Source organism: Equus przewalskii, chromosome 13 (genome assembly GCF_037783145.1).
Source record: "Equus przewalskii isolate Varuska chromosome 13, EquPr2, whole genome shotgun sequence".
NCBI lineage: Eukaryota > Metazoa > Chordata > Mammalia > Perissodactyla > Equidae > Equus > Equus przewalskii.
Window position 1 is genome coordinate 27,423,779 of NC_091843.1, and position 27,576 is coordinate 27,451,354.

The window sequence follows — 27,576 nt, forward strand, 5'->3', positions numbered from 1 at the left end:
GGGACCCACAGCTAGTGTACACAACTATGTACTGGGGGGCTTTGGGGAGAAGAAGGAAAAATAAAACATTTTTTTTTAAAATGCAAGTTTTACTCCCTCACCCCCAGATTTCTGTTTGATGAGTTCTGGAGTGGGGCCCAAGAGTCTGTATTTTTAACCCAGATAATTTCTGCTAAAGACCAGAGGATGACACTTTGAGAAACTCTATGCTGGGGTTTTTGGTGGTTTTTTTTTTTTTTTTTTTTTTTTTTTGAGGAAGAGTACCCCTGAGCTAACATCTGCTGCCAATTCTCCTCTTTTTGCCAAGGAAGACCAGCCCTGAGCTAACATCTGTGCTCATCTTCCTCTACTTTTTTTATATGTGGGACGCCTGCCGTAGCATGGCTGGCCATGTCTGCACCCGGGATCCAAACCGGCGAACCCTGGGCTGCCGAAGTGGAACGTGCGCACTTAACTGCTGTATCACTGGGCTGGCCCCTGTGCTGAGATTTTGATACTCCATTGCATTGAACTGTTCGGGGGGGTAGTTAGTAACTATTTTGCTGAATTGGCTATAACTATTGTAGGAAATACTATTGTCATGGTTGTTGCCATTTCGTAATTATTGGGCAACTGCTTTTTGTAGTAAAATTCTTATGTTTGTGTAATGCTTTGCAATTTACAAATTTTACATTCTCTTTACTACAATGCTTCTTGATAGGTAGGTAAGTTAGATTAAGAATGTTTGACCAGTGAGAAAAAAATGGTTTATATAGAGTCAGCAAGAAAATGGCAAAGTCAGGACTAAAACCTGTGTTTCTAGCTGCTGGTGCAGTAGTCTTTGCACTGTATTACATATACTGTGAACTTAGCTTCCCATTCTTAAATCCACCTGCTGGTTTACTGGATCACTTTTTTTTTTTTTTTTTAAAGATTTTATTATTTCCTTTTTCTCCCCAAAGTCCCCTGGTACATAGTTGTATATTCTTCGCTGTGGGTTCTTCTAGTTGTGGCATGTGGGACGCTGCCTCAGCGTGGTCTGATGAGCAGTGCCATGTCCGCGCCCAGGATTCGAACCAACGAAACACCGGGCCGCCGGCAGCGGAGTGCGCGAACTTAACCACTCGGCCACGGGGCCAGCCCCTTACTGGATCACTTTTTAATTGTCTAGTTAGTGAGGGCATATTTTTATGAGTTATTACGTAGTTCTGTAAATTAGTTCAGGTTTGCACAGAATTTTAATTTATGGATAGCTGTTCATGTGTTTATTCATTGCTTTTTTCTTTTGGGTTATATCTTTCCTTTGTAGGAGCTTGTGTTGCCTCTTGCACGGTCCTCATTTCTTTATCTTATGTAGCATTTCAAGCCCAAACCTTGTGTTCCTCTATTCTACTGAAAAAATTTCTATCAAAGTTTGGAATTGTTTGTTTTGTTTGTGTGTTCATTTTCTCTGCTAATGTTGAGAATTTGAGTTAATTTTGTCCTTTTGTAACCTTTTCAGATACTTTTTTAAACTTAGAATACTTTGCTAAGCAAATTAACTAATGTAGGGTGTGAGAAAAAATGTTCCATACATCCAAAATTATTTGTTCTTTTAAGTCTTTATATATAAAACTGTAACATAAGTGATCTTATACAGTTATGCACTGTATAATGACGTTTTGGCCAACGATGGGCCGCATGTATGACTGTGGTCCCCTCAGATTATAAGGGAGCTGAAAAATTCCTATTGTCTAGTGACATTGAGCCATCTTAATATTGCAGTGCAACACATTACTCACGTGTTTGTGGTTGGTGATGCTGGTGTAAGCAAACCTATGCTTCTAGTCGTATGAACGTATAGCATATACAATTATGTACAGTATGTAATACTTGATAATGATAATAAATGACTGTTACTAGTTTATGTATTTACTATACTGTACTTTTTATCATTATTTTAGAGTGTCCTCTTTCCACTTACAAAAAAGTTTACTTTAAAACAGTTATGCCATGTTAATGCTGGCAGCAGCCTCATACATCTATTTCATGCTTACAGCGTCTCTTGATTGCATTGTTTTCTCTTGTGCTTGTTTTGTTCATTGTGGCCCTTAAGCATATAAAATCCACTGCTAATGGCTGGTAAGAGGCTGTGTTGATTAATTAACCTGGAAATGAAATTAAAAGTGATTAAGAATTACAAATGTGGAAAATCAGTGATGGCTATTGCTCGCCAGTCAGGCATGTCCCATTCCATCGTAGCTACGACCTTGAAGAACAAGAATAAGAACAGAGTGACAGAAGCTGCTTGATTGAAGGTAACGAGACTAACAAAAATTCAAGAGGGACCTAACATGGAGAAACTTCTAGTGACTTGGATTGAAGACCAGTCATAGAAGTATGTCTCTCTGAGTGCTGTGATGACCACGGCCAAAGCAAAGAGTTGGTTTGCAACGTTGAAAGAAAAGACTGGACTGACTATGATGTTGAATTTACTGTGAGCTCTGGGTGGTTTAAATGATACAGGAATCATTGTTCATATTACATGAAAGTGAGTGGTGAGTCTGTGAGTGCTGATGTGAAGGCAGCTTGAAGAATTTTGGGAAACTCTAGATAACCTGATTGTGGAGGAAAATGACTTGCCAGAGCAAATATTCAATATAGATGAAATCTTTCTGTTCTGGAAACGGATGTCTGAAAGGACTTTCATCCATAGAGAGGCCAAGTCACTGCCGGGTTTCACGACTTTTAAGGACAGGACAACAGTTGCTTGGGGGCAGGGTCACAGTCTGCAAATTGAAACCCTTTGTGATCTGGCACAGTGAGAACCCCAGGGCCTTCACGCATATTAGTGAGTACACACTGCCACTGTACTACAGAGAGCATTAGGAAGTCATGGATGACCCAGTTCCTTTTCCTAAATTGCTATGCCAGTGAAATGGAGAAGTACTGTTTAGAGAATAACATACCTTTCAAGATTTTGTGTATTTTTGATAATGTTCCCGGACATCGTCCTTTCATTGGCGATCTTCATCCCAGTATAAAAGAGGTGGGGGCTGGCCCCGTGGCCAAGTGGTTAAGTTTGTGTACTCCACTTTGGCAGCCCAGGGTTTCACTGGTTCAGATCCTGGGTTTGGACATGACACCACTCATCAGGCCTTGCTGAGGCATCACCCCACATAGCACAACCAGAGGCACTCACAACTAGAATATACAACTATGTACTGGGGGGCTTTGAGGAGAAAAAGGAAAAAAAAAATCTTTAAAAACGAAAAAAAAAGAACCTTGCTTGGGCTTAGGGTGGTGTCACCATGGAGGGTATAAATGGTATCTGGAAGAAGACTCTCAGGAGGTTTGCCCATGACTTCCAAGGATTTGCCAAGGATGAGGAGGTTGGAAAAAATCAACAAGGCTGTGGTTGAAATGGCAGACAACCTTAAGCTGGGTGTGGATGAGGATGACATTGAGGAGCCCCCAAAGGCGTTTCCTGAAGAGTTGACATTGAGGAGTTGTTGGAACTGGGACAGGAATGCATAGCTGAAGAAGAGACAAGACAAGGAAACTGCAGAAGAAAAAGAAGAACCCACAAGAAAATTCAGTGAAGGTTTAGCAGAAGCTTTTGCAGACCTCAACAAGCTCCTTAAAAAGAAAACGTGGACCCCAACACCTAAAGGTTTTCCTAATTAGAGAGGACGGTTCATGGCACGTTGTCTGCTTATAAGCAATCTATGATGAAAAAAAGAAACCAAGCTAACCACCATGGACATATTTCTGAAAAGAGTGACACCTCCTCAAGATGAAGCCTGAGGCAGGTCCTTGAGGTGTTCCAGAAGGCAGCATTATTATCATAGGAGTTGATAGCTCCAAGCATGTTATTGCCCCTGAAGACTTTCCAGTGGGATAAGATGTGGAGGTGGAAGACAATATTGAGATCCTGACCCTGTGTAGGCCTAGCCTAATGTGTGTGTTTGTCTCTCAGTTTTTAACAAAAAGTTTAAGAAGTTAAAAAAAAAATCAAAAATAGAAAAAAGCTTATAAAATAAGGATATAAAAATATTTTTGTACAGCTGTACAATGTGTTTGTTTTAAGCTGTTATTATAGAAGTTAGAAACTTAAAAAAATTGAAAAGTTTATAAAGTGAAAAAGTTAAGCTAAGTTAATTTGCTATTGAAGAAAGAAAAAATTTTTAATAAATCTAGTGTGGCCTAAGTGTATAGTGTTTTTAGTTTACAGTAGTGTCCTAGGCCTTCACATTCGCTCACTGCATAGTCACCCAGAGCAACTTCCAGTCCTGCAAGTTCCATTCATGGTAAGCGCCCTGTACAGGTATACCATTTTTTATCTTTTGTATGTATGTTTACTGTACTTTTTCTGTGTTTAGATACACAAATACCATTGTGTTACAGTTGTGTACAGTATTCAATACAGTAACATGCCGTATAGGTTTGTAGTCTAGGAGCAATAGACTATACCATATATCCTAGATGTGTAGGCTACACCACGTAGGTTTGTGTAAGTACACGCTGATGTTCACACAACGACAATCCCCTAGTGATGCATTTCTCAGAATGTATTCGTGTCATCAAGCAATGCATGACTGTAGTGCAGAAATTACCCTAAAGGAAACTATTTGGTCTTTGAGTAGTGTGCTAAGGGATATTTTGTAAGAAGTGTGTTTGATTTCCGTTACTTTCTTACTCTAATGTTTTAATCTATGTGCCATATTTTCTTTTTAAGCAGTGAAGGTAAGCCACCTGAGCCTTGACAATTTGAAATTTAAATTAGGAAGTCAGAAAAGGTAGCCTAATTTTGATATTTTGGAAGTAATAGATGGTTATAGCTTTGGACATGTTGAGTTTAAGGTGACAGGATATCCCCAGCTTAGCTCTTGTATAGTTAAGTTCACAGAAAATACAGAGCTAAACCTAGGCCATGGAATTAGGCTGAAGTTAGAGCTGAGCAAGATCAGCATAGAAGTGATAGTGGAGAAAGTAAATTGAGAAGTGAGGACTAAACCCTTTGGAAATTCATAGGCAATCAAGGCAAGAGGAGAGTTGGGATGATGGGCTGTTGAAGTTAAAGGAAGTCAGTTTTTAGGAGGAGGTAATGTGTATCCGAGAGATAGACAAGAAATGAGACTTTTAAAGGCTTTGGGGTTTGGCTGGAATAGAGCCCAGTATACAGTGATGCTTAGTAAATAATTATTGACTCAATGATATGGTCTGAGGGCAGTCTGTTGAGGTGAATAAGTAAAATTGAAGGATAAGCAGAAGCTAGATTCTGTAGTTCCTCATATATAGAAACTTCTGCTATTTTTTCCTTTTTGGTGGGTGATAGGGGAGGGACATTGGTTTTCATAGCAGAAAGATGGCGCTATGAAATCATAGAAGAGCAACTGGAACTAGGAGAATATTTAGGAAGCTAATACCACAATCCAGACATCTCAAAATTTAGCCCAGATGCTAACTTTTCTAGGAAATCTTCTCTTTTTTTCTTTGAAAAAAGTGCTCCCTCCTCTTTATTTTGTATTTACTTTGTTGTTGCATTTATGTATGTATGTATTTGTTTATGAGAAATAAGGTCAGTTTTACTTGAGCCAGGGTGTGGCTTATAACTTAGGAAAGCCTGAGAAAGCGTTCCAGAGAAGCATGGTTTTCAGTACAGTCTTACATCTTTTTGGAACAAAGAACATACAGTAAACACACCCAGGATACATACTCATCAAAGTTTCAAAGAGACATTTGGTTGCAAATAAGCAGGTCAACATGACCCTGATGTCCCGAAAGGGACTAATCTGGGTGTTAGCAATAGCGGTAGGAGGGGAAGTATGCATTCTTATCTTAAGAGAATGCATTCTTTAATGATTAAAGCCGATGTACACTGTATGTTTGTTAGGCTGTAAGTCAGCTTTTAGTCTAGCTGAATCAGTTTTGAACCTAAATACCCCAAATGCTTCGGTATGTGAAAGTCTTGTCACTTCACCCTTTTGATCAGTAATCTTTTGAGAGAAAGCATTGATGATCAAAACATTGTTCCTTGGTGCTATGCTTTTATTTCCGTTTATTTGCCCAGTTATCCACCTTGGGCGGAAATAGTAGAGGTGTATATTAACAGGAAGCATTTTATAGGTTATTCAATTTGTCAGTTCTTTCTGGATTATTGCACAAGTGTACATGTGCTTTTACATGACTACCTACAGTCACATTGTTTATAATGTTGCTTTTAAATTGCACCTGTGATTTATTTGTTCTTCTAGACCTTAAGATGTCTATAGCACTTGTCTGCAGTATTAGACACATAGTAGCTACTTATTAAGTGTTGACTCAGAGACTGGAGGAGGAGATTTTGGAAAAAAAATTTTAACAGCTTTATTGAGATAATTTACAGAAATAAAACCTCACCCATTTAAGTGTACAAGTCATTGGTTTTTAGTCTATGTACAGAGTTGTGCAGCCATCACCATAATCCTGGTTTAGGATAGTTTCATCATCCAAGAAAGAAACCTTGAACCTGTTAGCAATCATTCTCCATTTCTCACCAGCCTGAGACAACTGCTAATCTACTTTCTTTCTCTATATATTTACCTATTAGAAAATATTTGATCAAGCTTTTATAATTGGTATTGTGAAAACCGTAGGTATATTATCCACTTCCCAATGGAAAAGTATGTTTTAATACTTGTATCCCCCTGGAGCTTCTTGTTCTCCACGTGCTATCTTCCAGTATCACTACTACCAATGTTAGAGCAGTGACAACAAAGACTGACAAAAATCAGATCATTTGTGATCTTTGAAATATAATTGTGGGTAGAATGATAACCATTTTACTGGGAACCAAGAGAAAAATGAGAGTAAGATGGCAGGTATAAACTAGGTTTTCAACAAGTACTTGGTGAACAAGAAAATAAGGTCATCTTGTCTTCACTATGTATCAACTATGCTGGTTACTCTGTTTCTTGTGAATGCCAGACTTCAGGCAGGCTCCTAACCCCCCACCCACCCCTTCACCTAGCCATCTTCTGCTGTGCTTCAAGAATCAACCATGCTTGGCTGAGAAGCTTTCCCTAACGCCTCCCTCTAGATTAGGTCGGCATCATTTGTGTCCTCTCAGCCATGGTCTCACCGTCATCACATTTGTTATTTATTTGCCTACACACACCATACTGTAAGCTATGAGAGCAAGAATTATTTGGTTTCATCTTGTTATCCACCATAAATAGTGAATGGATAAATGAATAGTAGCTTTAGTAGTGGATAGTGATGTGTCAAAGCACATTTTGTTTTGTGTTTTTAAAATTTTTAGGTTACAGAACGTTTATGCATCTTTGAAGGTGAAGGTCAAGGAACAAGGAGACTGAAAAAAATGAAAATGGTTACAGCATAATTCAGGGATCTGAGGGATAATATTGTGAGCAAAGGATTAGTAGTAGCAGTTAGGAGAGGAGTTAGGATGAAGAAGGAAAACAGATTATCTCAGTTGACAGTTTTATTGCTGAGTAAAACGTGCAGATGATGCCCAAGTTTTAGATCTTATTCTGCAGTCTGTTTACCTTAAAAATCAGTTTAGAGCAGGAGTTCTTAACCTGGTTTGGGGATACCCCCACCTCCACCCTCCAAGAGGTTGGTGAATTTGGATAGGAGAAAAATTACTTCTTGACTTTCATGAACCTCTAACTGAATCTAGTATTTTTTTCTATTATAAATCTAGGCAAGAGCCCCAGCCTCCCCTAATTTTAGCAGTACCTCTGGCTTTGTCACCAGTAGAAATCACAGATATTTTCATATCACATTATATTGGTTTTTAAAATAATTTTATGGTAGCTGAATCTCCCTATAATTGTTTCCCTTTATAAAATGCTGTGTATCATTTTATGCATTTAAAGCATTCTGAGAATGGGTGTATAGGCTTCATCAGACTACTAAAGTCAGGGGTGGGGGGGTACATGGCACCAAAAAGATTTAGAACTCTTGATGTGAATGAGTTGCTCCAACCTTCTCCCCCTCCCCCAAACAGACACTTTTCTGGGACAGGTTCTTTGTCATTGTGGCTGAATATATTGATGCAGGATTTGTCTTTTAGTTGGTGGATTTCCAATAGTTACTTTCTTTTCTCTTAATATTCTTGTTCAATTTTAAATTACTTCCATGCTTGCTAATGCCCTCCCCAAGGGTGTGATATATTAGATAGATAATCAGTATCAAAAAATTTTGAAATCATCACATTATCAGAATTATTACTTTGGTCACCATAACCACAGCTAAAACTATGGTTCTTTTTTCAGTTATTTCATGTCTAAATCATTTGTCAGTATGGAGAAATCAGTCTAATCTGTATTTGTGTTTATGGTTCTAGTTGCTTGTATTTTACAGTGTTTGTTTTCTTTATTAAACCTGATTTTTCCAGTGTCCTGCAGTAGCCAGAGGACAGCATTGAGTGTCTTTGTCTAGTGAAAATGCTCTGGATCCCAAACTATTTCTAAGGCATTTCTGCAAGTTGTAAATCCAAAGGATTGTGGATAAAATTTGTGTTAACCTTTTAAAATCTGAATTGTATTCTAAATGTGAAACAGCAAGAGAAGGATAGATTGATGCTCTTAAATTTTTGATGGCAGGAGAAATCAAATTTAAATCATTAAATTCTGGATGCCTTGTATTCAGAGTAAAATGAAGCCCACAAATGTAAGGAGCAGATGTGGGTGGAGAAGCTTAAGGAGAATGAGAGTTACACAGCGATCTTGTTTACCAAGAATTAGTAGAAAACCAGGAAGTGACCTACATTTAGTCTAATGCCTAGTTCTCCTTCAGAAGGGCTGAAGAGTTACCATGAATCAAAAAGTAGTCAAACCTGTCTTGCATTATTGGTTCTGTTTTCATAATAAATGCCATTAATAAGATGGAGCTTATTAAGTACTGACAGTTTATAAGTTAAGTGTCTAAGACTCAGGTTCAGAGATGCCTTCAGCTTCTGGAGGTAATCAACAGATGAATGCGGTACCAGAAGGATTGGTGACTTATGAAACTCAAGAATTTAAATTGAGAATAGAGGGGTTATGTTGTTGAGGGTGCCCTACTGTTGGAACCTGGTAATTGGAGGAGAGGGGGAGAAAGCAATGGCTTGCTTTCTTTTTTGTTAAAGATTTTATTTCTCCTTTTTCTCTCAAAGCCCCCCGGTACATAGTTGTGTATTTTTAGTTGTGGGTCCTTCTAGTTGTGGCATGTGGGATGCTGCCTCAGCATGGCTTGCTGAGCAGTGCCATGTCTGTGCCCAGGATCCAAACTGGCAAAACCCTGGGCCGCCAAAGCAGAGTGCACAAACTTAACCACTTGGTCCCAGAAATGCCTTTCTTAACTGCTGTAAATGAAGTGTTAACCCCAACACACACACAGACACCCCAAAAACAAAACAAAAAAGGGAAAAGAGGCCAACATGGCATGATTATAATGAGAAGCAGAAAGGAAAAAGGTATAGGAAAAGATAAACAAGAATTACCTGTAGGGGGGCCGGCCCCGTGGCCGAGTGGTTAAGTTCATGCACTCTGCTGCGTTGGCCCAGGGTTTCACTGGTTTGGATCCTGGCCGCGGACATGGCATCACTCGTCAGGCCACGTTGAGGCGGCATCCCACATGCCACAGCTAGAAGGACCTGCAACTAAGGTATACAACTATGTATCAGGGGGGATTGGGGGAGATAAAGCAGGAAAAAAAAAGATTGGCAACAGTTGTTAGCTCAGGTGCCAATCTTTTTAAAAAAGAGAGAGAGAATATCCGACAGCTATAAACTCACCTACATGAAACATGAATAAACTTACCTATCTATATCATATCTAAAAGGCTGTCATAAGACAAAAAATAAATTACCTGTAGGTAATTTCTTTGGCCCATGGTAGTTTGGACGCTGTCACTGTTTAAGGATGGAAAGGAGGGGTGTCTATAATTTTAAGAATATATTTTCTATAATGAATGGCAAAATTATAATGTTAAGAATAGCATATGCAAATATTAACGTATAGAAACATTGAAAGGAATTTGGATAAAAGAAAGCAGGATAGCTGGAACTGTTAGCAGTGGTAACCGAAAGGGAGAATTTGAGCTAATTATTACAGCTTAGCAAGATTGTGCTAGACCAGGTCCTTATTTTCTCCCCTCATAAAAAGGAATCTAAAGGTTGGATGATGATGACTTGACAAGAGTAAGTTTGATAGTATCTGGTGAATGTAGATGCTATGAAAATGGGTATATTATAGCACTGATTCAGTGCTTATACTTTTTATTCCGTGAAGACTCTGACAATAACCTAAAGATGAGATGGTAAATGCATAGGAAAAGACATTGTTCTGTTAAAATTGTCGCTTTTTAACTTTTATGATTATTGGCCTTATTGGAATCAAAGATGAGTAGGTGCTTCTTGATGACTTTATACTTTCAAAAGTGCAGGGAGTGTTTTTGTATTCCTTGTTTTGTTTTCCTCATCTGCCAAATCAAGCACTCGCTAGCCTGTTATAGTCTGTAATACGGCTTTTCATTCTTTAATTCAACAAATGTTACAAGCATTTCTTGCATGTAAGGCACTGTGCTGGATGCTGGGAATACGGAGTTGTGGACAGGACAAATACAATGGCTATCCCTATTGTATTGGTCAGGATTTTCCAGAGAAACCGAACCAATGGAACACACACACAAAGAGATTAAGAGAGGTTGGCTCTCACACAATATGGAGGCTAAGTCCCACCATCTGTGATCTGCAAGCTGGAGGCCCAGGAAAACCAGTGGTGTAGTTCTAGTCCAAGCCTAAAGTCCTAAGAACCAAAGGAGCCTGTAGTTTAAAATCCTAGTATGAGTCCCAAAGCCTGAGAACTGGGAGCATGGTTGTGCCAGCTCTAGCAGAATTCATTCTCCCTTCCTCCGCCTTTTTGTTCTATTCAGGCCCTCCACCTTGGAGAAGGTGATCTTCTTTACTTAGTCTGTCGTTCAGTTGCTAATCTTCTTGATTCAAAAGCTAATCTCCTGAGACACCTTCATAGGCACGCCCCAAAGTAATGTTTTACCCACTCTCCCAGCATCTCTTAGCCCAGTCTAGTGGATGCACAGAATTAACTATCACACTTATCTAGCTGATAGTCTGAAGGGGAGGACATACAATAAACAAATATCTATTTTTCTGTTGTTATTGTCCTAGTCATAGGGATGGAACATATTTTGGTGCTTTAATCAGAACTGCATACTTAGGATAATTATACTGGTTGATTGTTCTTAGAAGTCCTTAGGCCTCATAGGAGTTCTTAAAATATTTCAGTCATTTTATTTCTTTTCTGAGATATTTCCATTTTCATAAAGAGATTTCTCAGAGGAAAGAAACCCCCAGCTTCAAATCTCCAACTGTAATATAACACTTCTACTTGGTCCCCCCTCTCATTGACAGCCCTTTCCCTACTCCCTGATTTCCATATTGCATACTGATGCCAAGGCTAATCCTAAAAATAATTTATTTAATTACATTATGTTCCAGACACACATTACTGGTAGTTCCCCCAGTTATTTATGGAATTTAAAATTCTTTAGCCAGGCATTCAAGAGTCTGTAATATAGCCCCCAACTATCAACCCAACTTGACTCTCCCCTCTCTAGGAGCCCGTGGTCTGTTCCTGCCCCTGTCTAACACTTTTCCTATCAAAGTATCCCTCCTTCAGGATCTGACTGGTAGCAGACCATTTTCACAAGTCGTCTTTGACAGATAGTTCCTATTGATCTTTTGGTTTTCTGATTCTGTCAACAGTTTTTGTCAGCCCCAGCGACTTGTGCAGAGATCGTCTTACATTTCTGCTTTTTATGTGTGTTTTAATTTTTTAACTAGGTTTAGTTTGGATATGGGTTTAGAGGAAAGGAGATGAGAACAAAGAGGTGGACCTTACCTTCTCTTAGCATCTTCAGGCCTTAAGGTACCTTTTTTAATGCTCTAAGTAAGTAATGATGGTTTTATAAATTGAGAACTTGTTCTTTAGTCTACTTCCTGGTTGGTTGGGCAAGACTAAGTCTTAACAGCATTGATTTGAAACAAACAAATGGAAAATGAAACTCTTGCACTTTTTTTTTTTTTACTTTCATCCTTTAAATTACTTGATTCTTTTGCATGTTTTGAAACTATTAGGAATAATAAGGTCACGTCAAACCAGAGTTCTTTTTGTAATCTCATAGATATCTGAGTACCTACATTGTGCACATCTCTTTCCCACAGTGTACTTAGTAGCAACACATCTACTCACATAAAAAATGTCTAAATAGAAGACCTGAGTTTCTAGGCTTAGAGGCATCTAGAAAGTGAATAGGAGTGAAATTTTTGTGTTGGTATGTTTTAGATTGTCTGCAAAGTTAAAAGGTATCAGAGAATCAGGTTAGTGCTTGCTCATTACCTAGGTTCTGTGAAGACTTAAAAAAACAAAGAAACAGTCAGCTCTATCTTACCAGGTGTAGAGACAGAAAAATCAAAGTAACAATCCCTGAAACTTGTATTGTCAAGGAGTTATTGTGGATACAAGCAGTGGTCAGTGGCTGTGGGAATTCCATGAAATGGGAGACCATTGTGGGATAGGCTACTTAAGGAAGATTTCTTTGACATCTGCGTATTAGGACTTTAGGATTGAAAATAGGGAGTTAGAAACTCTCAGAATAGAATTGGAAAATGTGGAGGTGAAGGTAGAAACTGAATAAGTAGGATTTGGATAAAAGCAGAAGATGGTTGCTGTCTCCTAATCTGTGTAGAAGAATGTCTGGCTCAGTTGGACAGATAGAAAGCACAAATGGGGAGCATGCGAGGTGTTAGCTTTAGAGAAATAAGATATATGTTCCTTGAAACCAAAAGGAAATGTAAAAGATAAAAACACCTGTTGCTTAGGTTTAAGAAGTTGGACTACCAATCTCTATACAGCAGAAAGACCTGATTATTTTAGAAACGCATAGTTGCTCCATGGAGAAAAATGTCTTGGAAACATTGTATTTCAGCTTTTTTTAAATGGATTCTTCATCTTCTTGACCTTGAGAATACTGGATATGTTTTATACTCATACACTTAAACAAATAAGAAGAAAAATACCCAATAACTTGATTTTTTTTTGAGTGTGTTTCCAAATTCATCAAATTTTTCTCAATTTCTAATCATTATGAGAGTATTCCGTTAAAGGCTTACATTGCAGATGACCCTTCAGAAAGTGCTATATGAGATCATGTGTAGTTGCATGAAGATATGAAGTATGAATTTGTGCTTTTTACATTTCAGGTTTGTATTTGGGCTTGGATGGATGGTTGTAAAATTTGCTTATTTATTGTAGTTTTGTTAATGAGCCATCGGTGTGAATCTGCTGATGTAGAGATGAGATGTGGTCTTATGAGAGTTGATTTATGCTTTCCCCTTTTGCCTTTGTGCCTTCCTCTTGCTGCCTTGGCTCTTTCTGGATTTGGTGTTTTCTAGAGAATCATTTCTTTTTCTTTAAAACCTAGATAAATTAGATTTAGTATTGGACATTTATAATGGCAAGGACTGATTTTGAAGTTCCTGACTGCTCTCTAGCACAAATTTGCCTCTGCACTAAAGTTAAGGAAGAGGAAGAAGGGAAGGAAAACAAAATAAACAGAAAGGAAAAAGGAAAGGAGAACATCACCTATTCACTTTGTTCATCATTTGCTTTTTATAGTAGTATTATTTGTTATGTTTTATCCATCTCTTTCCACGCTGTCGACTCCCCGCCCAACCCACCACTGTGAGTTTTTCTTTCAAGTAAATGTTTGAGTGAATATGAAGGGTGTTGAATTCCTATATGGAAAATAAGGGATGGAAGAGGGAAAATTATAGCAGCTTTGTACACAGATTTAGGTACAGTAAAGACAGACTAACTCTACCATTGGCACGTCTATTGCTTTTCTCTTTTTTTTTCTGCTTTTTCTCCCCAGATCCCCCCAGTACGTAGTTGTATGTTTTAATTGTGGGTCCTTCTAGTTGTGGTATGTGGGACACCGCCTCAGCATGACCTGATGAGCGATGCCATGTCCGCGCCCAGGATCCGAACCAGTGAAACCCTGGGCCACTGAAGCGGAGCGCGTGAACTTAACCACTTGGCCACAGGGCCGGCCCCATTGCTTTTCTTAGGCTAGTGGGCAAGATCTCTAGAAGGTTAAGCAGAAACTCTTTCCTCATCAGGGTACCTTTCTCTACAAAGAGGATGTGAAAATGGATTCCTTTTTATTTGTTTGATAGCAGCAATTCATATGTCAGGCTTGCAAAGTAGTTCTCAAGAACAGTTCAAGCAAAAGTATAGGAAGGAATGTGAGCTTTTTAAGCCTCGTTCCCTTTTGATCTTTTACTCTCAACATAAAATTCTAGGAAACATATTCACTGTATCTGAATATAGGACCACACCTATGTAGTTAATTTTGCACTTTCTAGAAAAATATAATTATTAAAATATTAAATCCTCATACTTTCAAATATGGTATATTTTGGTATTAGTTCTTATTGGAGTTAACAAAGGAATTACTCCAGTTGAGCTTTAAAATAGCTTTTGCTTCTTTTTTTGTTGTTTTTTTAACATTTTAAATATTGACCAATTTTCTTTTCAAGCAGAATTCACAACCTAGATAAGTTTGAAATAAAAATGGTAGTGCTTGGGGCTGGCCCCGTGGCCGAGTGGTTAAGTTCGCGCGCTCCGCTGCAGGCGGCCCAGTGTTTCGTTAGTTCGAATCCTGGGCGCGGACATGGCACTGCTCATCAGACCACGCTGAGGCAGCATCCCACATACCACAACTAGAAGAACCCACAACGAAGAATATACAACTATGTACCAGGGGGCTTTGGGGAGAAAAAGGAAATAATAAAATCTTAAAAAAAAAAAAAAAAAAATGGTAGTGCTTATTTCTAGGAAAGTACCCTTACCAGAATTATAGGCATATAGAAACTTGAAATAATTTATTGCAGTGATTCCCAGTCCTTGGAGTCTCTGAAATTAGCAGTAGATGTTTCTTGAGTTACTCTGGACAAGCTGTATATTTATCCGTAGGAACACAGCATGGGATAATTAAAACATGATGCCAATCAAAAGCCCGTGTTATCTTTGTGGTAAGACTGGTTATTTTCTGTAATCTGAAACTAAGCAAAAATGAGGCTCCTTTTTGTAAAAAGGACAAGTAGTTATTGATTAAATACAGCTTGGTAGGAAATGGAACAAGAGTTTAATAAAAGGGATCTTTGCTTTCTGAAACATTTCAGAATGACTGATATAGTTTCCTTCATTTCTTCAATTAGGAAGTAGGAGATTAAGAAACTTGCCCAAAGTCACAGGAGTCAGTGGCAGATGGGGTATAGAATTCAACTGCCCTAGAAAGAGCAGTGTTAAGACTGCCACACAGATTCCATCTTAATAGGACAATGGGGTCACTTGACAGAAAAAAAAAGTCTCCTTATACTTATATTATGTTGGGCAGGATAGTCAGTCAGTGAGTTCATCCTCTGAATAGAGGAAAACTTAACCTTAAATAAAACCTAACCAGAGAGGGAGGTCTTGTGCTTAGGGTTTAAGAATTTTTAAAATTGGCAGTGTTAAGTGATAATCAACTTTTCATAATGCCCTCCCTTCTACTTTTCCCCTTTTATTAGGTGGTATGGTCAGGAAAAAGACTACAATGTGCTAGTCATGGATCTTCTTGGACCCAGCCTCGAAGACCTCTTCAATTTCTGTTCGAGAAGGTTCACAATGAAAACTGTACTTATGTTAGCTGACCAGGTATGTGAAATTTTAATGAGAATAAAAATGGAGAATATTACTATTCACCTCTATTTAGCTGTAATTTAAATATTTATAAACCAGAGTATTATAAACCTATGTGTTACTATTTTACCCTTCAGATTAGCAAAAAAAAAAAAAAAAAGATGTTAGTAGGGGTGTAGTCATTCAAGTGTGGTACTATAATATGACTTGGACATGTTTTCCTATAGATATAGGACAAAACTGATTATATTGGTTTATTACTCACCTATAGACTAGTAATTTTCAAGCTGCTCCATCAGATGGAGTATATTTGTTTTAGTGTTGAATATAGCAGGTTTCCTTATAAGATTTTGTTTGAAGAAAGGGTTCAATGTATATAAGTATAGATAAATATATACCGTCATGGGCCATGTAATGACATTTCTGTCAACAAGGGACTGCATATATGACAGTGGTCCCATAAGATGAGTACCATATAGCCTAGCTGATTCCATCTAGGTTTGTGTGAGTATACTCTGATGTTTGCACAGTGATGAAATTGCCTAACGACGCATTTCTCAGAACATATCCCCATCGTTAAGCAATATGTGACTGCATATTGAAATTTTGGTTAAATTAAGCAAGTTGAATGCTATATATTATGTGTGGGACCCTTATAAAAGCTATATTTTTGAGGAAAATAAGGCTTTTATTTAAGGAAGAATTTTTGACCAAATAGATGCTTCTTGAAGCAATGGATTCTCAGCCATTGGTAGTATTTAAGCAAAACCAGGCAAATTTTGGAGATGTCATTAATTAGATTCATGCATTGGCTGGAGGTTAAGTTGTTTTAAAGCCAGAGCTTAGATTCTTTGATCTTAATAAAATAAGAAAGAAAACTAGTTTTAAAGAATTTTTAAGATAGGGGAATGGGATCAGGAACAAGCCTTGAGAAAACAGATAATACAATAAAAGATAACAGGTAAATGTTAAGGAACTTATTTTAAATTTTGGTCAAGATACCTTTAAGGGCAGGAACATGTTGGAAATGCTTCAAGGGAAACTCACTGTGTTTCTAAAAATGCTGTGGAAGAGAATGACATTTTACGATTTAGATTGGATGTCATAATAAAGTAAATGAGGTGATAAACAGAACTGGTATTTGAGGTAGAGTTTCATAAATTATAAATTCAAATGATTAGAAAGTAGTGCTTATTTTCTGTAATCAACGCCTTGTATTCCCTAAGCTTAACAAAACCTTTGAGTGGCTCAAGCAAATATTAGCAAATTATAGTGTTCTATTTATGGCACATTACGAACTCAAACCTTTTAGTATCTTTTAACTAAGATGTGAGTGAATTCTAATGAAAGAATTTGTATTCTGTAGGGCCAGGAACACATAGGCATTCTTACAGTGAGCATTTATTCAGGGCCTACTGCTGTACCTAAGTTAGCACTGGAGGATGCAAGGAAGAATAGGAATTAGTCCCTTCCCTCTAGGAACGTAGAGTTCAGTAAAGAAAAGTGGAAAAATACAGTGTTCAAGATGTGTGATAGAAGTTTATATTGGGTACACCGTTGACATAAGAGAAAGAATATACTTCAGGGAAGAGTGTTGCAGGAATGCATTTGTTTAAGGAGGTAACAGCCAAGTCTTACTTTGTAGATGATAGGCAACACTTGAGTAGTCTGTAGTTTATGCCATTGTCTTTTGCCTGACCTATTTCCGGTGAGTTAGTAGTCACAGTTTAATGATGGATATTGCTTACCTAGGACAAATATGTACGTTAAGCAAGCCAAATGTTTTGTTTTACTTCCTTTAAAGTACAGCTTGCTGCTGTACTTAAAGGTGGTATTTGGACATTATATACATTTACTTCCTTCTAAGTATAAAATAGTTTAAGCCAGGGATTACAGGTTTGGCTTCAGAAGACATTTGTCAAGGTAGAGGAGTAAGATTTAGAATCTGTATATCCGTGGTAATAAAAGCCCTGGGGAAAATGGGGACAAATAAAAAATAGAATCCTGACACATACTACTGAGAAGAGCAAGAACATATGGGTAGAAAGATAATGTCAGTCATCTTTGGATATGGAAAACATTTTCAAATAGAACTTCTAAGTATCTTACAGAAAGGGTAGACATTTGATAATTTGAAAGTTAAAACTGACGGAAGAGATACCATAAATAGTTAAAAGACACATTTTTAAAAATGTAAATCTGTTTACACAACAAATGACAGATAGAAGATTGTCTCTTATATCCAAGAATTATTAAAATTAACAAGAAAAGGAGAAGCCAAAAGAATAATGGACAGAGTATGGATTGACAGGTCGTAGAATAGTAAATATTTAAATAGTCAGTAAAAATGAGCAGATTTCCAAACTAAGTGTTAAGAGAATTGCAAGTGAGATTAATACGTGTCAAATTGGCAAAGTTTAGAAAGAACTAAAATAACTTTGCTAGTGAGAAAAAGAATACTATCAAATACTACTGCTGGAAAAATGAATTGTTATAGCATATTTTGAAAGGCAGCCTGATGGCACCTAGCAAAATGAAATATATATGTACCCTTCAAGCCAGGAACTCTCCCTATAATTGTATGGGATTTGTCGCCCATAGAAATAAAAGCCCTAGTGGATAAGGATGTGTTTGTCTATTAATAGCATTATTGTTTACAGTGGGAAAACATTGGGAACGATGAGAATACTGTGAGCTGGGAGATGATTGGGGAAAACTTAAATCTATACCACAGAATGTTTGTAACCATTAATAAGAGTGCTAAGACCCATACCATTTGACTTGGCAGAATTTCCAAGAAATCAAGAAAAGCTTGTTAGAAAGACATGTTCACTATTCAGTTTTTGAATATGATTTTATAATATAAATGTGGAGGAAAAACATGGGAGAGTCCAAAAAGCATGCCAGAAAGGAACCCCAGCATATGGATGTTCCCATTTATATAAAAGATATGCTTATGGTGCTACCAACTTCCAGGAATGTTTGGGATATGTTTAGTTAAAAACAAACAAGCATACAAGAATAAAGTGGATAGAATGCTTCTTTTGCAATTTAAAACAATAATGACAAGATAGCTGTATCTGTCGATTGGTCATCATCCCCTACTCCCAAGTATATGTGTGTGTCCGAGTTTATGCAGTACGAATGTAAGAGTGTGGAAATAGATCTGGAGAATACCAGGCTGTTTTAACACAGGTTACCTCAGGGGGCATAGAATTGAGGGTGGAAAGTGATGATTTAGCTTACACTTTTTATAATTTATTACAATAACTGAAACAGTTCTAAATTTATGACTTTTGTAATTTAAAATTGCCAACACCAATTCTTCTTGTCAGGTTAGATGCTGTCATACTGGAAGAACAGGCCAAAGCCTGCTGCAGGTTTGTGCTTAGATAGCCATCGATATAGAGATTAAAGATATCCACATCAGTCGAGATAAATGGAAAACCTGGTTGCTCTTTCCATTTAGTTTTGTCTAGCACTGTCTTTGTGATCTCTATTAATAGTTATTAAAATATACTGTGATCTTGAAAAACAATTGAGGAATAATATGTTGCTTTCTTTCATCACAATTCAAATCATGTAACTCACTTGTCTCTCCTCTTTTTTTTTCCAGATGATCAGTAGAATTGAATATGTGCATACAAAGAATTTTATACACAGAGACATTAAACCAGATAACTTCCTAATGGGTATTGGGCGTCACTGTAATAAGGTTAGTCAAATGTTCTTTGCATGAAAGAACAACAAGTAAAAACTCCAAGAATTGCTTTGGTTCTATCTTTAAAAAGTCATAGTAAATTGAATTTGCTGTTGATAATTGCTTTGAAAGACTGTGCTAGAAGAATAATCAGCTAACTCTATTAACTTTGTAACTTGAAATAAATTCTCTCCAACTTACCCAACCAAGGTTAGTTATCTGTTTGGAAATATAAAATTCCCAAGGGCTTTATAATGAAATGCAGTCTTCTGTGTTACTTAACTATTTGACAGTTGTATATGTTTTTCATTCATTCAAATAGTGAAAAACCCCATATACTTTTCTTCCTGAATGCGAAAAATAAGATTTTAACTTTTGTCTCTGAAATGTGGGTTTTTGTAGTATATGTGCTTGTGCCACTTTGGGAACCACTGACCCAGCTGTCACCATGGCGATAACATTTGCTGAATGAGCATAGTTGATAATGAGAATTCTTTAGTCCTCGGATTTGTGTATTCAAAAGGATAACTTTTGGGCCTTCTTCAAAAGTAGTTGACAGTTTTACTTGGGTGCCAAGTTGGGTGGGTTTCCCACCCCTCTTCCCCCTTTCAAAGGAAAATACAGACAAGTGAAATGAACGTTAATACAATAAAATTGGTATTCATTGGGGTCTCAGAATGGTTGAACTTAAGGGGTGATTGGGTTTTAGCTAGTGGTGCATGACTGCAGTTAGAAACTAATTGTGTTGAAACTTTTTCTGCAATGATTAGTTTTATTGAGTGAATTGCTTTTTTTATCAATTCAATGTTGAGCTCGGGCAGACAGGCAGCATTGGCAATGCACTAAGCATGTTATGATCTGATGACCTGATAGAAATTCTCAACTTCAGGACAACTTGGGGTTTTTTTTGTTTTTTGTGGTTTTTTGTTTTGTTTTGGAAGAAGATTCCCATTTGTTTAATTAAACCATTAGGGAATGTCTGGTGTTTTTAGGTCTAGTTATAAATGTTTACCTTTGTTTGCCTGTATGAATGCCAACTGGAGCCATTGCCATTAGAACTGGTGTTGTTAATATGTGAGATATTAATGTTGGTCTGACCAAGTTTTAGGAAATTAAAATTTTTTGTTGAAAGCTGAGCTTTAAATAATGAAAGGGGCTTAAATCTACATATAGCTTACCTTGCCATTCCCAAATTGCATCTTTCTTTCTTTTTTTTTTTTTTTAAAGATTACGTAGGTTCTCTCTTTGAAGTCTCCAGGTTCTTAATTGTTATTGCAAAACCTGGTACTTTAATTGAAAAGAAAATTACCGGTCTTAATTTTTTGGGCAGTTCTGTCAGTTTGACCCTAATCTTCTGTTGACTATATTTCCCAGCCCTCCCTGTCCGATTTTCTTCCCGCTAAAGATCCGTTATCCTTATGTGATCCGTGTTCTGCATGTTGACATTGCAGTACACGGTTTTTGCCTTAAAATTAAACAATGACCTAGATAATACCTCTCTGCTTTTCCCCTCCCCTTTAAAAATAGCTTGTCAATCACATGGTTATATTAGGAAGTCCAAATTGACCACTGATGAAAACCTTTTTAGAATCTTGTGTCCTCTTCAGAGATATTTTAAAAAATATTGTGGATCTGCTTCCTGTTAACACAGATTCAGAGACACTCTAGGGTAGAGACGCAGTGTTTTCCTTAAGATTAAAGTAAGTGTTTCCTTACTTAAGATTCAAATTCTAAATGTTGTTGAACATTTTAGATTAGTGTTTCGTTTATGTAGTTGGCTTTTAGTGTTTTCTGTATTACAGTTTGAAAAATGCCAGTTATTTGAAACTGGATTCTTTGGTCAGCTTGTTCCAGTAGTTTTCTATTCTTGGGAAAAAAGAGTTTTGGGGGGCTTTTGAGGTTGATTTTTGAAGTCAAATTTCTTATTTGGAAAATTGTTCTGAATTTGATATTTAGGAGTAGCCACTCCAATCTTAGTGAATTTGCTCATCTCTTCCAGTAATCAGCCCTGCATGCTTATGAAAATAAATTTTAAGGTGACTAAATGCCTTCTACCTCTTCCTTACTGAAGATTTTTTTCCCCTGTACAATCTTTTTCGGGGGAAGGGCAGATTGTGGTACCAATGATTGCAGATCCAAATTTCCCATTTTTGATTAAAAAGTTAAAGAGCCAAATGTCACCATTGCTATCCCTGTTTCAGGCAGTGACACAATATAGTGGCATTAAAAACCTGAGTATTTTCCAGAATTCAAATGTTCTTGAGCATGTGATTCTTATTTGGAAAACTGAGAAGCTACAGTGCTTGGTGGAAGAAGGATGGCATTTGGCTACCCTATTCTTTCTCTAATGCCTCGGTGTTGCCTGTCTGCGCCGGCCATTGTTGCAATGTAAGCAATACTGTTTGATGCACTGCCACCCTCTATTGTCTGTTTAGTGTTTAGAATCTCCAGTGGGGAAGAGGAAAAGAAGCATGACTGTTAGTACTTCTCAGGACCCATCTTTCTCAGGATTAAACCAGGTCTGAAACTGTCTCCTATTCCAACCTCAATCCCAACTTCATGTGCTTTTCTTTTTTATTGTTTTATTTTGATTATTTTTGTTTTGTTTTAATTCTGGAGAATGTAGATCTTGCTCAAGCACCTCTTACGTTGGCATTATTCAGACATACTTGGCAAACATAACATTACTAAGGTGTTTCTTTGTGGCTTTTGCTTAAAGCTTGTAAAGTTTAGAGAAAACGTAAATGAAAACAGGATTATGTTTATACCTCTAACATTCACTTGAGGAAATAATATGTTGGTCTAGTGTTGAAATTCCTTACCTAATAGTATAAATTTGAGATAGACTATTTTTTTAGTTTTTAAAAATATATTTGGAGTTGCAGAACTTAATGCATGAAATACATCTAAATTCAGTTGCATAAGTGCTGTATGATGAATATATTCTACCTCACCTCTCTTCCCCTTCCCTAATGAGCTTCAGGTAAGTGTAGATCAGATTTCAGATCTCTTGTTTCTAGAATTGATTTACCTCAATCTCTAGATTCCCTTAACTTCAACCAACGGCATAAAATGCTTCAAGAGCATTATATGCTCTGGAACTAGAAGACATTCATTCTAACAATATAACAATAACATAATTGAAGCACTTATTAAACAGTTGCTATTAGTAGCACATAGAAGCAATTCAATGAATGCATGAGCTAATGATTTAGTGTTTGGCAGGCTAGATAAACACCTCAATAATTTTCTAAATAGTTTTTAAATGTAAGTAGAACTCTTCATTTTCTTTTACTTTTGTAGAAGTTAGCTTCCTTATTGTATGACTTTTCAGACAAACAAGGGAAAATAGTGTTTTGTTTTAATCACAAAATTTAGCTATATAAATTTTGAAGCTCCTTAAAAAAGAACGAATCGTTATCATCCGATTTAGTTTACACTGAGAAGCAAGTATTGGCTTGAGTAATCAAAAAGGAAAAAAAGTTGTATTTGATACTGCGCATACTTTGTAGTTGCTTAATTACCACATGCATCATCTGGGTAATCATTTAATCCTTTTTCATTCTGCCCAGCATTATTCCAGGGACCACCTTCTCCTGCTGTTAAAATGGTTTCAGAAGTTCAAATTTCTTTCTATTCACAAAAACATCAACTGGTGACTAGATCTTGGTTGGGGGTGGCTGGGTAATTAAACACATTATAAGGCAACTTTAGTGCCCTGTTTTTACTTAACCATCCGTTGCCACATTTTACTTATGTTTTGTAGCATAATCATTTAATAATTTCCATAAAATTGTATTGAATTGTTTATATTCTCTGCATACAGGTTAGCAGGGTTGTGAGGAAAAGTGATCTTGTGAGGTTTTTTGGAAGGGCAGGAGAATGTGACCCTTGAGTCAGAGAAAAATTGCTGCAATTACTAAAAACTGAAATTGGCAATAGTGTTTCTGAAGAAAATACACCTCTGCTGAATGGAGTTATCCTAGTATGTCCAACATTAACTCATTTCCACGTGCTTCTGGAGAATAGACGGCATTCTTTAAAACAGGCACAAATTTTACTTATGACATGTAATTAAAATCCACAGAAAAGTAGCCTGACCCACCAACGAAATTAGACTTGTCTTTGCATATGCAAATCTGTAAAAGTACATTGTCTTATGACTTACTGAATATTGTCTTTTCCTTATTTGGTTCTGCTTCTACATATTTACTGCCGTTTGGTTAAGTATCCTTGGTATCTAGTGCTTTTGTGTAAACACTCCATTATGTTTATGTTCATTTTTATTTATTTTTTAAAGATTTTATTATTTTTACTTCTCCCCAAAGCCCCCAGTACGGAGTTGTATATTTTCAGTTGTGGATCCTTCTAGTTGTGGCATGTGGGATGCCGCCTCAGCATCACCTGATGAGCGGTGCCATGTCCACACCCAGGATCCGAACTGGCGAAACCCTGGGCCACCGTAGTGGAGCGTGGGAACTTAACCACTCAGCCATGGGGCCAGCCCCTATGTTCATTTTTAAAATCAAGCATAGAGAGCCACTTAAAGAAGCTTGATAGATACTAGAAGACAATGAACTACCAAGAGATTTAAAAAATTTTAATTTTAAGTAGTTTTTCTTTTAATTGTTTCCTCTTAAAATAGAATACCTTTGTTTAGCAGTGACGTTACTTTTCCTGTGTTTTCACTTTTCATAAAAGAAAATTTTAAATTGATTTATTTGCTTTGTAGTTTTTTGTTTTGATTAAAGACTGAGATATTTAAGAAGATAGTGTTTGTATTATGTTTTATTTTCTTATTGAATTTGATTTCATCCTTTAGAGTTGTGGAAGGAAAGAACTCTCTAGTGAACACTGAGTTTTTATAAAGCAATCTTTTAGTTATGAGAAAATGTCTGGTTTTACTTATAAATGGAGCTACTTACTGAATGTAGAGTTAGCCATGAATGGAACTATCAGACGTAATCATGTCTGAGTTGTTGCTATTGTCTCCTTCATTTTGAAGTACTAAAGGGAGCTATCCCAGAAGATATCCCTTAGAAGAGCGTCTGTGTCCTATATCAGTTTTTATTCAAAACCCACATAATTCTTAGGGATATTTGGAAAATACTGTGAAGCTAGATGTCCTTATGTGTTTGTTTTCTCTTTTCTTTCCATGTGAATCTGCAGAAGCAAAGTTATAATTTTTGTTTTGCTTAACAGAAGTGTAGTTCATATATTTTAATATTTGTGTACTAATTTTTGTAAGAAACTTGAGTATGAGCTTTCTCTTAGTGTTTTATAACACTAACTTTCTCATCTTCCTATAATAACTTAATTTCTTAGGAAGTGAGTTTAATCTTATTAGAGAACTTTCATTATCCAATTACATTTTACTAAAAATTTAATCTTCTTTTCTTTATATTAGACTAGGAAAGTATCTCATTGTTAAAATGGTGGTAGGAGCTCAAACCTCAGTGCCTTTCCTGTTCAACATATAACTAAGAGAGGCACTTGGTCACATCTGTTTCATCTAAATTAATAACTTGCTTTGTTTATATTTTGACACAAACCTTAACAGATTAGGTGGTTGGGTTTTCCACCTTATCACAGGTTATAAGCTATAGCAGAAGGGACCCAATGTCAGCCTAATGGAAAAAACTACAGAATTTAGGCATAACTAGAAAAAAATGATCTAGGGCGATGGATTGTAAGGGTGCATAAACTGGCCTTGCTCGATAGTCTTTGTAGACATAACTTTTAGCGAGTGATTTTATGATAAAGGCTAAAATTTTAAGATGATTTGTTTTGCTTTAGAAGGTGGGTAAATATGAATATATTGGAGTTTTTTGGTCAAAAAGTAGTTTTGTTCGTTCGTTTCTTTTTCTTTTAAAGGTTTTAATCATGGAGAGTAAACCTAAATTACTTTAAAAAATTAGCTGCATTATGAACAAGATCTTATTCCCTGTGTACCATATAAATAAGATAGCACAAAACATTTTGTTCTAAGACACTAGTTTGGTTTTTAGGTAGCTTACTTAAACTGCTACTTGTGAGCTACCTTGATTTAAATAATGAAGTACCTTTTTAAGATCTTAGATAAACTTGTTACGTTTTCCAGAAGTTTAAGCATAAATGTCAATGGGAAGTATTAGAACATAATGCATGCTTGTTTTAAAAATACTTATTTTTTGTTAATAAAAAAATCTGGATTTTGTTATCAGTATCAAACTTTCAGTTGTCTTATTTTAGGTAAGCATTTGTTGGCCTACTTAAAGAATGGCCTTTGTAGAATGGAAGAGTTCCTGATAGCTTATGTCTAGTTCTTGAAACCTCATGCTGCTTGTTTACCAGTAGTAAAAGGCTGTCAGATTTCATTATGGCTGACAGCACACTTGTCAACTCTGCTGTCAAGCATATATACATTTCTCCACTATTTTTCTAAAGACAGGTTCCCGAGTGTATAATGAACTGGGCCTGTGAAATTGTTCAGCTGACAAGGAACAACCACTTGATCTAACTGTATTTTTTAACTTGGTTTATTGATGAAGAAAAGTGAAAGCTTACTGGAGTGTTAAGTTTATTCATTTCTCTTCTGCTTATACTTTATTTTGATATAATTGAACAAAATAGAATAGATGCCATTTAATGAACAAGAAACATTTTAATTGAACAAGCTTGGAAATCTAATGTCTGTTTATTTTCTTTTAAAGTTATTCCTTATTGATTTTGGTTTGGCCAAAAAGTACAGAGATAACAGGACAAGGCAACACATACCATACAGAGAAGATAAAAATCTCACTGGCACTGCCCGATATGCTAGCATCAATGCACATCTTGGTATTGAACAGAGGTGAGTTTGAAGATTGAATGTGTTTATCATATCCATAGCGAAAGCCATTAATGGGTTTTTGAAATATTTTAATTAGTTTCCTACAGTATCTAAAGATGTCTCTTGTCTGAGGATTTCAGCGATGCTTATTAATCCTTTTACCCACTGTTTTAGCTAGTACAGAGGAGCTGATTAAATGAGGCCTTTTTGTTTTCTTGGTTGAAAGTTGTCTCTTGGGGAAAAAAGATTGTATGATGGAAAGTTAGAAGCATAAATGTAGTTTGTGTTGATGTTTAGTTTTGCAGCTGAAGACAGTACTTAGTTTCTTAATACTGATCTTGGGCTTATATACTGTAATGATGCAAGTTGAGTTTTGGGGAAGAATATACTAGTTATTTTTAAAATATCTGAATACCCTGGGTTAAACTGTAGTTTCACATTTCCTGTAAGCCAGAATATCAGCAGTCCTTAAATACATGTGTCTGGATATATATGTATGTGTGTATATGTATACATATACGTATAGATGTTTAATTAGCTTTCAAATGTTAATTTATTTCATCCCTGAAGTTATTTTTTATGAGCTTTTGTAAAACTTCTATGTGTCCTGCTCCTTGCCTCTTCCGTCTTTGTTGACCTTATTTGGAAAGTTGTTTAGCCAAATCCTTTTGCTCTTCTTTAAAAATTAAATTGCAGGACTGTGTTGGATTTTATAATTTTGGCTTCTTTGAGAAAATTTTGTTTAGAAATAACTCATTATGAACTTTTTTATTACCTTTGTGTACCTTCTTGCACAAAACACCAAATTGTTCCCTCTCCTGCTTGGGAAAATGTCTTCTTGTGTACCTGGCTTTCTTTCACATGGTTTCTATAATAATTCCAGCTCATAAATTTACGTTTCCTTTCTAGTCGCCGAGATGACATGGAATCATTAGGATATGTTTTGATGTATTTTAATAGAACCAGCCTGCCATGGCAAGGACTGAAGGTAAACCAGATGAAGACTATCAGTTTTTTGTTTCGTTTTAAAAATAAAAATACCTATTAAAGATGACCTTTAAGGTCCTTTTCAAATATGAGGTTTTCTGAGAATGAATTAACTTTAATTTATTTTTATCTTTTATTGAGAAAATAAAATCTGATTGTTTCAGTAAGAATTAAGTTAATAGAATCCCACAGTCATAACTGAAAAACAGTTTCCTTTGGGACAGTAAGCAGGTACCCATTGGTAACCAGTAGTTTTATTTGGATGAAAGTTGACATGGCCTAAAATAGATGGAGACTCTTCGCATTTTCATATGTTGCCATTATATTGAAAATGTATGCTTTTATGTACAGTAAAACTAGTTTATCCA

At 36.4% G+C, this 27,576-nt stretch overlaps 1 protein-coding gene across 9 annotated transcripts in view; it reads left to right on the forward strand.

Moving 5' to 3' along the window:
- Nucleotides 1-27,576, forward strand: part of CSNK1A1 (casein kinase 1 alpha 1) — a 51,478-nt gene that overhangs the window by 10,547 nt on the left and 13,355 nt on the right. For 5 of the 9 annotated variants that reach the window (XR_546156.2, XM_008528314.2, XM_008528312.2 and 2 more), the window contains exons 3-7: nucleotides 15,599-15,725; nucleotides 19,327-19,425; nucleotides 21,846-21,929; nucleotides 26,103-26,242; nucleotides 27,131-27,209. Coding sequence is in view for 7 of the 9 variants with exons in the window: in XM_008528314.2 (XP_008526536.1) it covers nucleotides 15,599-15,725; nucleotides 19,327-19,425; nucleotides 21,846-21,929; nucleotides 26,103-26,242; nucleotides 27,131-27,209 (529 nt within the window). In the remaining 2 variants the exon portion in view is untranslated. The remainder of the gene's footprint in view (nucleotides 1-15,598; nucleotides 15,726-19,326; nucleotides 19,426-21,845; nucleotides 21,930-26,102; nucleotides 26,243-27,130; nucleotides 27,210-27,576) is intronic. The other 4 variants (XR_546157.2, XM_070569203.1, XM_070569205.1 and 1 more) reach the window with 1 other exon arrangement.